The 12,666-nt window shown below is 48.4% G+C and overlaps 1 protein-coding gene across 1 annotated transcript in view; it reads right to left on the bottom strand.

Moving 5' to 3' along the window:
- The window catches only part of LOC113490592 (hydrocephalus-inducing protein-like), a 58,177-nt gene extending 57,203 nt beyond the window's left edge, over positions 1-974 (bottom strand). Inside the window, exons 1-2 of the mRNA XM_026867114.1 lie at positions 432-974; positions 176-305 (exon numbers count right to left, since the gene is read on the bottom strand). Of these exons, the coding sequence (XP_026722915.1) occupies positions 176-305; positions 432-974 (673 nt within the window). The remainder of the gene's footprint in view (positions 1-175; positions 306-431) is intronic.
- Positions 975-12,666: the final 11,692 nt, after the last annotated feature.

The following is a 12,666-nucleotide window of genomic DNA, read 5'->3' as shown; positions in this document are numbered from 1 at the left end:
AGCACCAGGTTGGGTACCTCCAGAGGGGAATGGCAGCAGAACCCTCTGACCAGGAACAGCTGGGGAACTTCCCAGTGGAGACAGGAGCTGAGCCCCGTGGTCAGAAGCAGCTTGGGTGCTGCCAGAGAAGGACAGGAGCGAATCGCCATGGATATCACCAGTATGGATTCCTCACGAGAGGGACGGGAGCGGATCCCCATGGCCAGCACCAGCACCAGGTGGGGTGCCTCCAGACAGGGACAAGTGTGGAGGCCCATAGCCAACAGCAGCTTGGGTGACTCCAGAGAGGGATGGAAGCAGATCCCCTTTGCCAGAAACAAGTGGCATGCCACTAGAGGGTGTAGGGATCAGATCCCCGTGGCCAGCAACATCTGGGGTACGTCCCGAGAGGGATGGGACCAGAGCCCCCTGGTCAGCACCAGCTGGGGTACCTCCAGAGAGGGACAGGAGCAGAGGAGCCCGGTGGACAGCACCAGGTGGGGAACCTCCCGACAGCAAGGGGAGCGGATCCCCATGACCAGCACGAGCTTGGGTGCCTCCCAAGGGGGATTGGACTGGAGACCCATGACCAGCACCAGCACCAGATGGAGTACCTCCTTGGGGCGATGGGAATGGAGTCCCATGTCCACCACCGGGTGGGGTGCATGGGAGCAGAACCCCATGACCAGCACCAGCTCGAGTGCCTCCCGAGGGGGATGCGACTGGAGACCCGTTGCCAGCACCAGCAACAGGTGGAGTGCCTCCAGACGTAGAGAGGAACGGAGCCCTGTGGCCAGCAACAGCTGGGGTTCTTCCCAATGGAGACAGGAGATGAGCCCCGTGGCCAACAGCAGCTGGGGTTCCTCCAGAGAGGCATGGGAGCGGAGGCCCGTGGCCAGCACTAGGTGGGGTGTCTCCAGAGCAGAACGGGAGAGGAGCCCAGAGTCCAGGACCAGGTTGTGTTTCTGCAGAGGGGTACAGGAGCAGAGCCCCATAGCTAGCACAAGCCTGGGTGCCTATCAAGGGGCACGGGAGCGGAGCCCCATAGCCAGCACCAGCCGGGGGGCCCCCCAAGGAGGACGGGAGCGGATCCTGTTGACCAGCAGAAGCTGGGGTGTAACCAGATGGGAAGAAGAGAGAAGCCCCATGGCCAGGACCAGCTGGGGTGCCTCCGAAGGGAGATGGAAGCAGAGCCCCTTGGCCAGCACCAGCTGCGGCATCTCCAGAGAGCAACAGGAGAGGAGACCCATGGCCAGCACCAGGTTGGATGTGTCCAGAGGAGGACAGGAACGGAGCCCCGTAGCCATGACCAGATGGGGTGCTGCCCAATGGGGATGGGAGCAGAGGCCCATGGCCATGACCAGCTCAGGTGCCTCCCGAAGAGGATGGGAGGAAAACCCAATGGCCAGCACCAGTTTGTGTATCTCCAGACAGGAACAGGATAGAAGCCCCATGGCCAGCACCATCTGGGGTGACTCCAGAGGGGGACAGGAACAGAACCCCATGGCCAGCATTAATACTGCTTCCCGAAGGGCCAGGACCTCAGCCCCGTGGACAGCAGCCATCCTCCTGTCTCCCAAGGGGCCCGGGAGATCAGCCCCATGGCCAGCACCAGTGCTGTTCCCTCCCCAGGTGGGACTTCTGAGCCCAGACCAGACTCCTCTGCCCCCTCTGCCACAGCAGACACAGAGGAACTACCGGGCACCTCGACGGCTGCTCTTCAGGGAGGGCCCAGCTGCCGCCCCGCTCCCATCCCTGGGCAGCAAGAAGAGCTGCAGGTGGAGCCGGGGGAGGCTACAGCACCTGACTCTGCTCCCAGGCGGGCAAGGGGCAGATCACGTCAGAGGCCCCGGCGCACTCTGAAGAGAAAGGCCAGTTGTATATTAATGGAATGTTCCTCACACGCCAAGGTGAAGCCACAGTTCCAGTGATGCTGGAAGGAGGCCCCAGGGGATATCTGGTGGAAGGAGGCCCGGGCCAGCATCTCAGCCTCTGCCGACCCCCACAGAGAGCAGAAGGTTCTGCTCAGGACTCAGAAACATAGCTCTTCCAGAAAATAAAGACGTGAAAACGTGAGAAAGAGTCTAACTGTTATTAACTATGTGTCTGGCGTCATTATCCCCTCCCATGATGCTTTTTCCCTTTCTCCTGGTGCTCAGCCCAAGTTTTCCCCCCTGGGCCCTAAGGCCTACGGGGTCACTTTGCTGGCAGAGGGGCTATGGGGATGGATGTGACCCGTTTCCTTGGGGCATGCTAGCCAGAGGGTGTCTGTAGCATTCCACGTCTGCTTAAGGTGCCTGGAGCGTTGTATTCTGGGCTCTGTTTTGGACTGCACTCCCTAGGACAAGAGAGGCAGGGACATACCAGAGTCCAGTGAACGACCATGAAGATAGTGATGGGACTGCAGCATCTGATGTTAGGTGAGAGGCTGAGGGAGCTGGGACTGTTCAGTCTGGAGGAGAGAAGGCTCATGTGGATCTCTTTTTCAAGAAATGCTTGACAGAATGTGCAATGAGGCTGGATTTAGGCTCTTTTCAGTGGTTCCCAGTGATAGAGTAAGAAGTAAGATGCACAATCAGACACACAGGAGGCTCCCATCTGAATGTCAGGAAACACTTTTTTTACAGTGAACTTGACTGAGCAGTGGCATGGGTTGCCCAGGGGGTTTGTGTACTCCATCCGTGCCTGGAGGGTTTTCAAAAGTCACCTGGGCATGGTCCTGAGCAACCATCTCTGGTTGACCCTGCTTGAGCAGAGGGGTTGGACCAGATGACCTCCAGAGGTCTTTCGGAACTCAACCACCCCGTGGAAGAGGAAGAAAGCTTTCAACCAACACAAGGCAGTGTCCACTAAATGCTGTCAGAGGGGGATTCTCTGAACTTTGGCATGGCACGTTCATCCAGTCTGCGGTTAGGTTCTATCTTCTCATCAACAGGAAGCACGTTTGCAAGTCACCAACTAAAAATGTGGGTAAGTGGCCATCATTCCTGCTGGGCAAGCACGATCTGTCAGCATGGGCCTCCCACACACCAGGTTGGCACTGCTGGGATCCTAATGCAATGGATGAAATAGATCCTCAGCCCTGCACAGTAGGGTGAAGCTGAGGGCTCTCCACCACCCTATGTCAGCAGCCAGACGGCTCCAGGCAGTCCTTCCTCCCACGGGCAACCACTAGAAATGCTCGGAAGAGCTCTGACATCATGAGAAAAGCCCCTCAGTCTTCTTTAATAAGTAAATAGGCTGATAACTCCTGGGGAAGGAAGGGTTGTGGGAAAATCAGGAAATCTGCAGAATGAAGTGTTTGCACCCAAAGTGATAGCTTCCTCCTGAATCTTTGAGGTGCGGCTCTCCAGCCTCTGGAGTAGGACCTGTTCATAACAAACCATTCATACAAACCCTCGCTCCCATGTGTGCTGCGTGAGACAGGGAGTCTAAACAATCTTAGATTGATGGTGCAAGGCCTGCGCAAAAACAAGGGGAAGCGTATGGGACTGTTCGAAAAAGACATACCAGGTACTGATAACGTTGCTAGGCGATTAACTCCTAGTCCAAAGAGAAGTCCACCTTAGTCTTTAAAGAACAGACTACCCCAAAACACTGGCCTGGAAGAAAGCCAGACAACAACTGAGGCTGCGCAGAGCGAAAGGGTGAAAAGTTCATCAGCGAGGAAGAAGAGGTATTTCATCTTTACAACCCCTCCCCAGGAGACTGCGACCCCAGACCGGAGCTTGGAGAGCTCATCGCGCAGGCGCAAGAGGAGGAGACCTGATTGCCATGAGAAGCGAGGGGAGGCGGGGGTAGACTATGTATATGTATGGGCGTTTTATGAATATGCACTATTTTGTAACATATAAGCCGGACGGGAGCTGCAGACGGCGCGCATGCTTGTGCTGGAGCGATCCCCCATGCGCCCAGCGCTCAATAAACATACCCACTTCATAACTCCAAAAGTTATAGAGAGATTTCTCCGCAAATCATCCTGGCACCCCAGATGGGACTCCTCTGCTCGGCTGCCGTCGACTGCTGACGGGTGGACGTCCTAGGTGCACCCCGAGCTCTTCTTGGAGGAACTCTGCTCCCAGCTGTCCACTGCGGGAGCAGACAAGGACCATCTGGTTTGCGGACAGAGGTATGTTTAAGGGTAACAGGCTGCTGGTAAGACGCACAGAGACGTCTGGCGCACGGCTCAGTCCCGAGGGGGGTATACCCATTTGGTTTTGGCTTTGGGAATCCGCGGGTAAGTAAGATCTTTTGGGGCAAACTACCGATGACTGGTATATAAGAGGCAGTTTGCAGTTTGGGCAGGGTACTGGTAATTCCGTCACCTGCAGGATCTTGCTTTAGGTCATTGTATAGTGCACTAATTGTGGATATACTGGCTTTGAACTGACTGCAAATTGTTAACGGTTTATGATATATGTTACAAACGGATTTGGTGATTGTTTAAACTCGGTATATTTTGTGGTATGAGTGAAAAGTGTGATGGGCCCTTTAAGTTTCTGTGTACCTGCGTGGTGTGAGTGAGAGCAGCCGCTGCTGTGTGTCTGTGTGCCTGCGTGCCTGCAGGGGCAGGGTGAGAGTGAGACGCTGCTGCCGCTGTGTGAGTGAGAGGCAGCTGCTGCAAGATAAATGAGAAGTTTATGTCTGTTTAAATAATACACTGTCCTTGTATGTCTTCTGAAAACATTGTATGAGCCGGAGATGGGAAAGTGAATCCCTTCTCTGTCGGTTTGGGTTAGACTTGGTTGGACTATTTGTGTAGAAGGAGTGAATGGTCGGCACGGGGAAATGATTTATACCTGCTAGAAGGATTGTACACAGCTCCTTCTGGGCTACTGGTAGTACCAGACTGGGTTCGTGAGAGAATTCCCTGCTTTCTCTGTGCTCCTATGCTCCTATTTTTGGTAATTTTCATCAAGCCTGGGTATTAGCAAAGTGCATTGTTGATATAAGTGGTATTGTCCGATACGAGGAGATCGAGGTGTGCAGAGTATCGGGAACAGTTATGGGGAATAAGCAGGGAAGAATCGTAAAGAAAAGCCCACTGGATTGCATACTCACGCACTGGAAAGATATAGCCGGGAGGGGAAGTACGGAAAGCAAGAAAATCCTGATTAAATATTGTAACCAGTGGTGGCCACTTTACAGACTAGAAGAGGAGGCTAAATGGCCACTAAATGGAACTTTAGACTATCATACACTATTACAATTAATGTTATTTTTACGGAGGGAAGGGAAGTGGGACGAGGTGTCTTATGCGGACATGTTCTTTACCCTCCGAAATCACCCGGAGTGGCAAAGGGACTGCGGATTAGTCCCTCCGCAAGACCCTTTAGTGCTTGCCCTGGAAAAGGATTATAAGGGAGAAACAAAAGGAAAGCTGAAAAGGTGCTGTTCATCATGCAGCATTGGGCAAAGGTGCACAAGAACAGATAAAACTCGGAGGGCTAATGGACTAAGTTCGGAGGATTTATTTAGACCTCCCCCTTCCCAGCTCCAGGAACAGGATGAGGACCCGAAAGAACAACCTATTCCTCCTGATAGCCCAGTATCTTCCTGAACGCGGGGCCAAGCTCCCTCAAAGGTCCTTCAAGCACCTCTAAGGGAGGCAGTGGGACCCCATGGTGGTACGATGCTGGTAAAAGTGCCATTTTCCACCTCTGACTTAGAAACATGGGAAAAGAAAGCTCAAGACTACCGGAATGACCCGGAAAGTGTAACTAGGTATTTCCGCTTTATAATAAGGCAACATAACCCGGACTGGGAAGATATGCAGCTATTATTAGATCACTTAACTGAGACTGAAAAACAGCTGGTTTTAAAAACAGCACGAAATTTGGCAGAGGACTATTATAGGGCTGCTGGGGGAGACTATAAAGAGTTCCTTCCCCTACATGACAATCCGAAATGGGACCCTAACCGGTCTGCACACGTGGAAAGATTACAGATGTATCGTGAGTGGATTGCGAGAGGAACGGAAAGAGCTATTCCTAAGACCATAAATTGGTCAGCACTTTATGGAATCAAACAAGGTCCATGCGAGTCCCCATCAGAGTTCCTGGATCGGCTGAGGGATACAATGCGCCGTAGTACTCCTCTAGACCCGAACTCAGAGACAGGGATACAGCACTCAGTCTCTCTGTTTCTAGGGCAAGCCACAGGAGATATTAGGAGGAAACTTCAGAAATTACCTCTTCCGGGGGGAAGAAACTTAGAGACACTATTAGAAGAAGCATGGAAGGTATTTCAGAATAGGGAAGAGGACTATAAGAAAGGGCACAAGAAAATCCTGGCAGTAATAAAAGAAGGGGAACGAAGGAGAATGGGACAAACCCCGCTCAGAAGAAACCAATGTGCCATGTGCAAAATGAATGTCCAAGGGGGTGGAGAAACAAAGGAAAAACGGGAGACCGCCAAAGCTGGCAGATGTTAACTAATTTAGAAGAGCAGTGACGAGGACCTGGGGAATCTATCCTAGCGGATCCACTGGTTAAAATAAAGCTAGGGAAGGAGCAAAAGGAAGTGGAATTTTTGGTGGATACCGGAGCAACATGTTCAGTTTTAAATATGGAACTAATACCCCTAGAAGAAGAAAATGATGTTATGGTGATGGGAGCTACTGGCCAAAGTGAAAAGGCGTACTTTTGCAAACCTTTGAAATATAAGTTGGGAAAGCAGTTAGGTATACACAAATTTTTGTATATGCCTAACTCGCCAAAAGCACTCCTGGGGAGGGATTTACTAGAACAGTTGGGAGCAACTATTACTTTTAACAAGGGAGAGATTACTCTGGAGGTAAATGACCAAGAACTCATACAACTCATGAGCTTATCGCTAACCAGTATTCCCACAGAAGGAGAAATTAGCAAGGAAATTGTCAATCAAGTGTATCCCGGGATGTGGGCCACTGACACACCTGGAAGGGCGAAGAACGCTCTGACATAGAGGTAAACCTCAAAGAAGGACAACAGCCGGTAAGACTTAAACAATACCCTTTAAAAAAGGAGGATTGGGAGGGGATTCGGCCCGTTATAGAAAAATTTTTGCAAATAGGGCTATTAAAAGAGTGCGAATCTAATTTTAACACCCCCATATTACCTGTTCGGAAACCTGATGGGTCATATAGGATAGTTCAGGATTTGAGAGCTATAAATAAAATAACTGAAGATCTCCACCCAGTGGTGGCAAACCCATACACTTTGTAAACAAAATTAACTCCTGAGCTAATCTGGTTTACTGTTGTAGACCTCAAGGATGCTTTATTTTGCCTCCTCTCCTCGAAGCCAGTCAGAAAATATTTGCATTTGAATGGGAAAATCCTAGGAGTGGGCGGAAGACCCAGTTAACCTGGACGGTGCTGCCACAAGGATTTAAGAACAGCCCCACTATATTCGGTAACCAGCTAGCAAAAGACCTCGAATTGTGGGAAGCCCCAACCCCACCCGAAGAGGGAAGGCTGCTGCAGTATGTAAACGACATCCTAATTGCCACCAAGACAAAAGAAACCTGTATGGCTTGGATGGTAAACCTTTTAAATTTTTGGGGACTTCAGGGCTACCGAGTATCCAAGAAAAAGGCCCAGGTGATGCAACGTGAAGTGATTTATCTGGGCTATGAAATCAGTGCTGGAAAAAGAACTTTAGGACGAGCCCAGAAGGAGGCGATCTGCCAGACTCCGAGGCCACAGACAGTGAAAGAACTGCGAACGTTCCTGGGAATGACTGGGTGGTGCAGACTATGGATTTATAATTATGGATTGCTTGTTAAACCTTTGTATGCTCTAACCGCCACTCATCAGAAAAATCTCCAATGGAATAAGGAAGCCATATGAGCCTTTGACCTGTTAAAAAGGCTCTGATGTCAGCTCCGGCTTTGGGACTCCCAGATGTAAGTAAGCCATTCTTTCTCTTTTCACACGAGAAACAGGGAATTGCATTGGGAATACTGGCACAAGACCTAGGCCCGTATCATCGGGCAGTCGCCTATTTCTCCAAGCAACTAGGTACAGCTGCTAAAGGTTGGCCTGGAGGCCTACGAGCGGTCGCAGCAGTGTTCCTAAATATACAAGAGGCACGAAAATTCACTTTAGGCCAGAAAATGACTGTATTTGTCTCTCACACAGTGTCGGCAATATTGGAAATTAAAGGGGGACATTGGCTTTCGCCCCAAAGGTTCTTAAAATGTCAAGCTGAATTAGTAGATCAAGATGATGTGGAGATTATAGTAACTAACATTATTAACCCAGCTTCTTTCCTGAGTGGAAATACAGGAGAACCTGTACAGCATGATTGCCTGGAGACCATCGAAGCAACATACTCAAGCCGTACAGACCTGAAGGATGCCCCTCTGGAAGATGCTGAGAACTGGTTTACAGATGGGAGCAGCTATGTTTTGAATGGGAAGAGGTATGCTGGGTATGCTGTTACTACCACCCAAGAAATACTGGAATCAGGACCACTGCCTGCGAATACCTCTGCACAAAAGGCAGAGATAATAGCACTGACTCCTGCTTTAGGATTAGCCCAAGGCAAGACAGTGAATATTTACACAGACTCGAAGTATGCCTTTGGGGTATTCCATGCTCATGGAGCAATCTGGAAGGAAAGAGGACTGTTGAACTCACAAGGGAAACACATCAAACATGGGAAGGAAATTCTAGAACTGCTAGAAGCTGTACAACTTCCAAGAAGAGTGGCAATCATGCATGTTGAGGCCCACCAAAAGGTGAACTCGGATTTGGAAAAAGGAAATGAACTGGCGGACAGAGAGGCAAAACAAGCAGCCGAAAGAGAGGTAAAAATAGAGGGAGTTTAGTTCCTGATGGGAGAATCATCCCAGAAGGTAAGCTAATTATACTAAAGAGGATCAAAAGTTAATTACAGACCTGGAAGGATCATATAATGAAGAAGGTTGGGCCATCACTCCCCAGGGGAAGGTAGTAATTCCCTCTTGTTTAGCTAGACACCTGGTGCGAGAGGAACACAGGAAAGGGCACTGGGGAGTGGAGGCCCTATACCGATATTTGGGTCAAGAGTATTAGAGCTAGAAATCTGTATACCATAGTAAGACAGGTGACTCACCAGTGTAACCTTTGCCTCCAGACTAATCCTAAGAATATCCCCACTCTGGAAGTAGGCCAGATTGGAAAAGGAAATGGACCGGGCCAACAGTGGCAAATTGCGTTTTCAGAACTTCCAAGAAAAGGGGGGTATCGATATTTACTGGTATTAACGGATACCTTTTCAGGCTGGCCAGAAGCATTCCCCACTAGATCTGCCAAAGCCCGGGAAGTGACAAAAATATTAGTACAAGAAATAATTCCACGCTTTGGGGTCCCAGCAACTATATCCTCAGATAGAGGACCACACTTTATCTCAAAAGTAGTTCAGCAAATCAGTCGCCATCTGGGTATAGACTGGCAACTTCACATTCCTTATCGTCCCCAATCTAGTGGCCAAGTAGAAAAGATAAACCGTTTGATTAAACAGCAAATAGTGAAACTTGGACAAGAATCAAACCTGACCTGGCCCCAGGCTCTCCCTCTGGGACTTTTGTGCATACGAGCAAAACCGAGGGCCCGGGAAGGGTTGAGCCCTATTGAAATGTTCTATGGCCGACCTTACGCGGTACAGAAAGGAACATCGATGCAAGTTGGGGAGGAAACTATGACTTCATACATGATAGCATTAAGTAAACAACTCAATAAAATTGGGAAACATGTATTTGGAACTCAGGGTAGAGGGTTAGATGGGCCTGTACATAACATTCAGCCTGGAGACTATGTGTATGTTAAGTCTCTTACAGAAAATACATTGGAACCACAATGGGAAGGGCCATTTCAAGTGCTACTCAAAACGTTTACGGCCATCAAGATTAAAGACTACTCAGCCTGGATTCATCACACCTGAGTAAAGAGGGCCCACAAATCCCCATGAAAGGTAAAATAGATTCAGCCTGGAAGACTACGCTTCTCACGATAAGTCTAATAATCTCCTTTCCCCAAAAGCCTGGTCAAAGGTTCGCTGAATGGCCATGGTCCCAAGCGTACATTGGGTATACTGGAAGCGTGGGTATAACCAATACTAACTCAACCTTGACTTTAGCTACTGTAGTGATGCGGGGAATAGAGGTGTATACAAAAACTGAATGGAGTGATATCAATGGAGTACCGCAGTTATGGGGAACGGTAGGGCAAGAGATTAGAGTAGGGTGTCAAGTAATGAATGAAATCACCCATTGGTCAGTGCGTCAGATTACAGTATCTGAGATCAAGATCATAAATCCCAAATATATTGTGTCAAGTATTGGTCATATATGTGATCCAAAGGATCTAGAATGCTGGTATAATTTTACTTTGACTCAACCTGCGGTCTCTGTGACATGTCTCTGGACCCAGGATAAACTAGGGCTATCCTTTAAGTTTAACATGGTGACTACTCTAGTGACAACCACAACTGAAAGCACGGTGACCATGACAACCACAGCAATCACTGTAAATCTTACACCCAACGTATACGAGGTCGGCCCCTACGTGATCAGACACCTAGACCAACAGCAAGTGCTGATCAATCCAAAATGGTCTCTAAAAAAAGTAGAATTACAGATGCAAGTGAACGTTTCTAATATAGAGCCACGTTGTTTCCCCTTCTTACGAACCTCAGATGAAGGGTGGACAACTTGGCTAAGGAAAAAGGGAAATGCCTACCGGAAAAGACCACAGAGGGACCTAACCGGAGTATTAGGAACGGAATTGGAAATGTTAAATTCAATAGATTCAGAAGTAATAACGAACAAATTAGCAGCTACTGCAAGGGATATATCAAAATTACAACAGTCATTGAGGTCTTCACTATCAGCATTAGGGGTCCATCAATGGACAATGTCAAAAGTAATGCCAGATTGGGAGCAAAAAAGAAACAAAGGACCACACACTTATTGCTGAAACCTTGGGAGCGTTACAAGGTGATATCGCCATAGCGCTAAGTTGCATACAAGCCCAGTTATGGATGCAAACAGTAGCAGAGTCTGTAATAAGGGAAAGAGAGGAGGGTACACTTCCCACTGAAATTCGAAAAATAATTTGGGATAATGCCACAGAGACAAAGTTACAATCATCGTGGAATATGGTCAACTGCACCTACAGGCCTGACACGCATACAGTAACAACTTTTGTGTTAACAATATATAATGCAAAATTAAACACCATACACCCCATTGTAAGTCTTGGAGTCAATTGCAACGGGACTCTGCTGTACCCCTTTGAACATAAGACCTGGACTATGAATACTGGTAATGAATGGCAAGCAGTAGATCTCGAACCCTGTATTATTAAAGAACAACAGGGATTTATATGTGAAAGTAATACCTTACTAACCCAGGATACCTGCTTAGATACTGACCAAAAGATTTGCCACTTTGAAGCATGCCCCAACGTAGATTTGAGGACCATTGTTGTCTATACCGGAAAGGGATGTGCATGTTTAAGGACACTGTGTGACACAATAACCATAGATGGGCGAGAGAAGAAATTGATAGAGTATCTAAATTATTGTATTTGTAATTTCACCATCAACCTGGGGTGCAATTTCACTTATTCTGCCCCGGTGGTTACACATTCCCTCTTGAAAAACAGCCTCATGGTAAAGGTACTTCCTGTCCCAATAGGCTTAAATGTCAGTCATATAGAAAGCCTATTAAAAGACCCAGACTTACACCGGATACTGGAAGAAGTTAAGGAAAAAGGGCAAGAAACTTTACACACAACCTTTCATGATGGGGAAAGGATAAAAAAGGTCTTAAAGATGGTTGAGCAGGAAGGGAAACATAATTGGTGGGATACACTCTGCGGATGGTCGCCGACAGCTACTGGAATCTTAAACACAGCCCTTCACCCAGTGGTTGCTCTATTAACATCTGTAGCAATTTTGTTGATCCTTACTGTAGCTATACGTGTATGGATCTGGAGACTTACAAAACACTTACAAGCTATGTATGATGCTTCATATCACAATCCAAGCTTTAAGCAATAAACTAACTAATTTGTAGGATAGTACTAACATATTATAGTACAAGGGAAATAGATTAAGAAGTAGATAAATAAGTAGTAAAAGAATTTACTAAGTAAGAAGAAAAGGGGGGAATGAGACAGGGAGTCTAAACAATCTTAGATTGATGGTGCAAGGCCTGCGCAAAAACAAGGGGAGGCGTATGGGACTGTTCGAAAAAGACATACCAAGTACTGATAGCGTTGCTAGGCGATTCTCTCCTAGTCCAAAGAGAAGTCCCCCCGAGTCTTTGAAGAAGAGACTTCCCCAAAACACTGGCCTGGAAGAAAGCCAGAGAACAACTGAGGCTGCGCAGAGCGACAGGGTGAAAAGTTCATCAGCGAGGAAGAAGAGGTATTTCATCTTTACGACCCCTCCCCAGGAGACTGCGACCCCAGACCGGAGCTTGGAGAGCTCATCGTGCAGGCACAAGAGGAGGAGACCTGATCACCATGAGAAGCGAGGGGAGGCAGGGGTAGACTATGTATATGTATGGGCGTTTTATGAATATGCACTATTTTGTAACATATAAGCCGGACGGGAGCTGCAGACGGCGCGCATGCTTGTGCTGGAGCGATCCCCCATGCGCCCAGCGCTGAATAAACATACCCACTTCATAACTCCAAAAGTTAAGAGTGATTTC

This window comes from Athene cunicularia, unplaced genomic scaffold (genome assembly GCF_003259725.1).
Source record: "Athene cunicularia isolate RWA unplaced genomic scaffold, athCun1 SCF_16, whole genome shotgun sequence".
Lineage (NCBI taxonomy): Eukaryota > Metazoa > Chordata > Aves > Strigiformes > Strigidae > Athene > Athene cunicularia.
The sequence above is the reverse complement of the archived record's forward strand: the minus strand, read 5'-3'. Positions and strand labels throughout refer to the sequence as shown.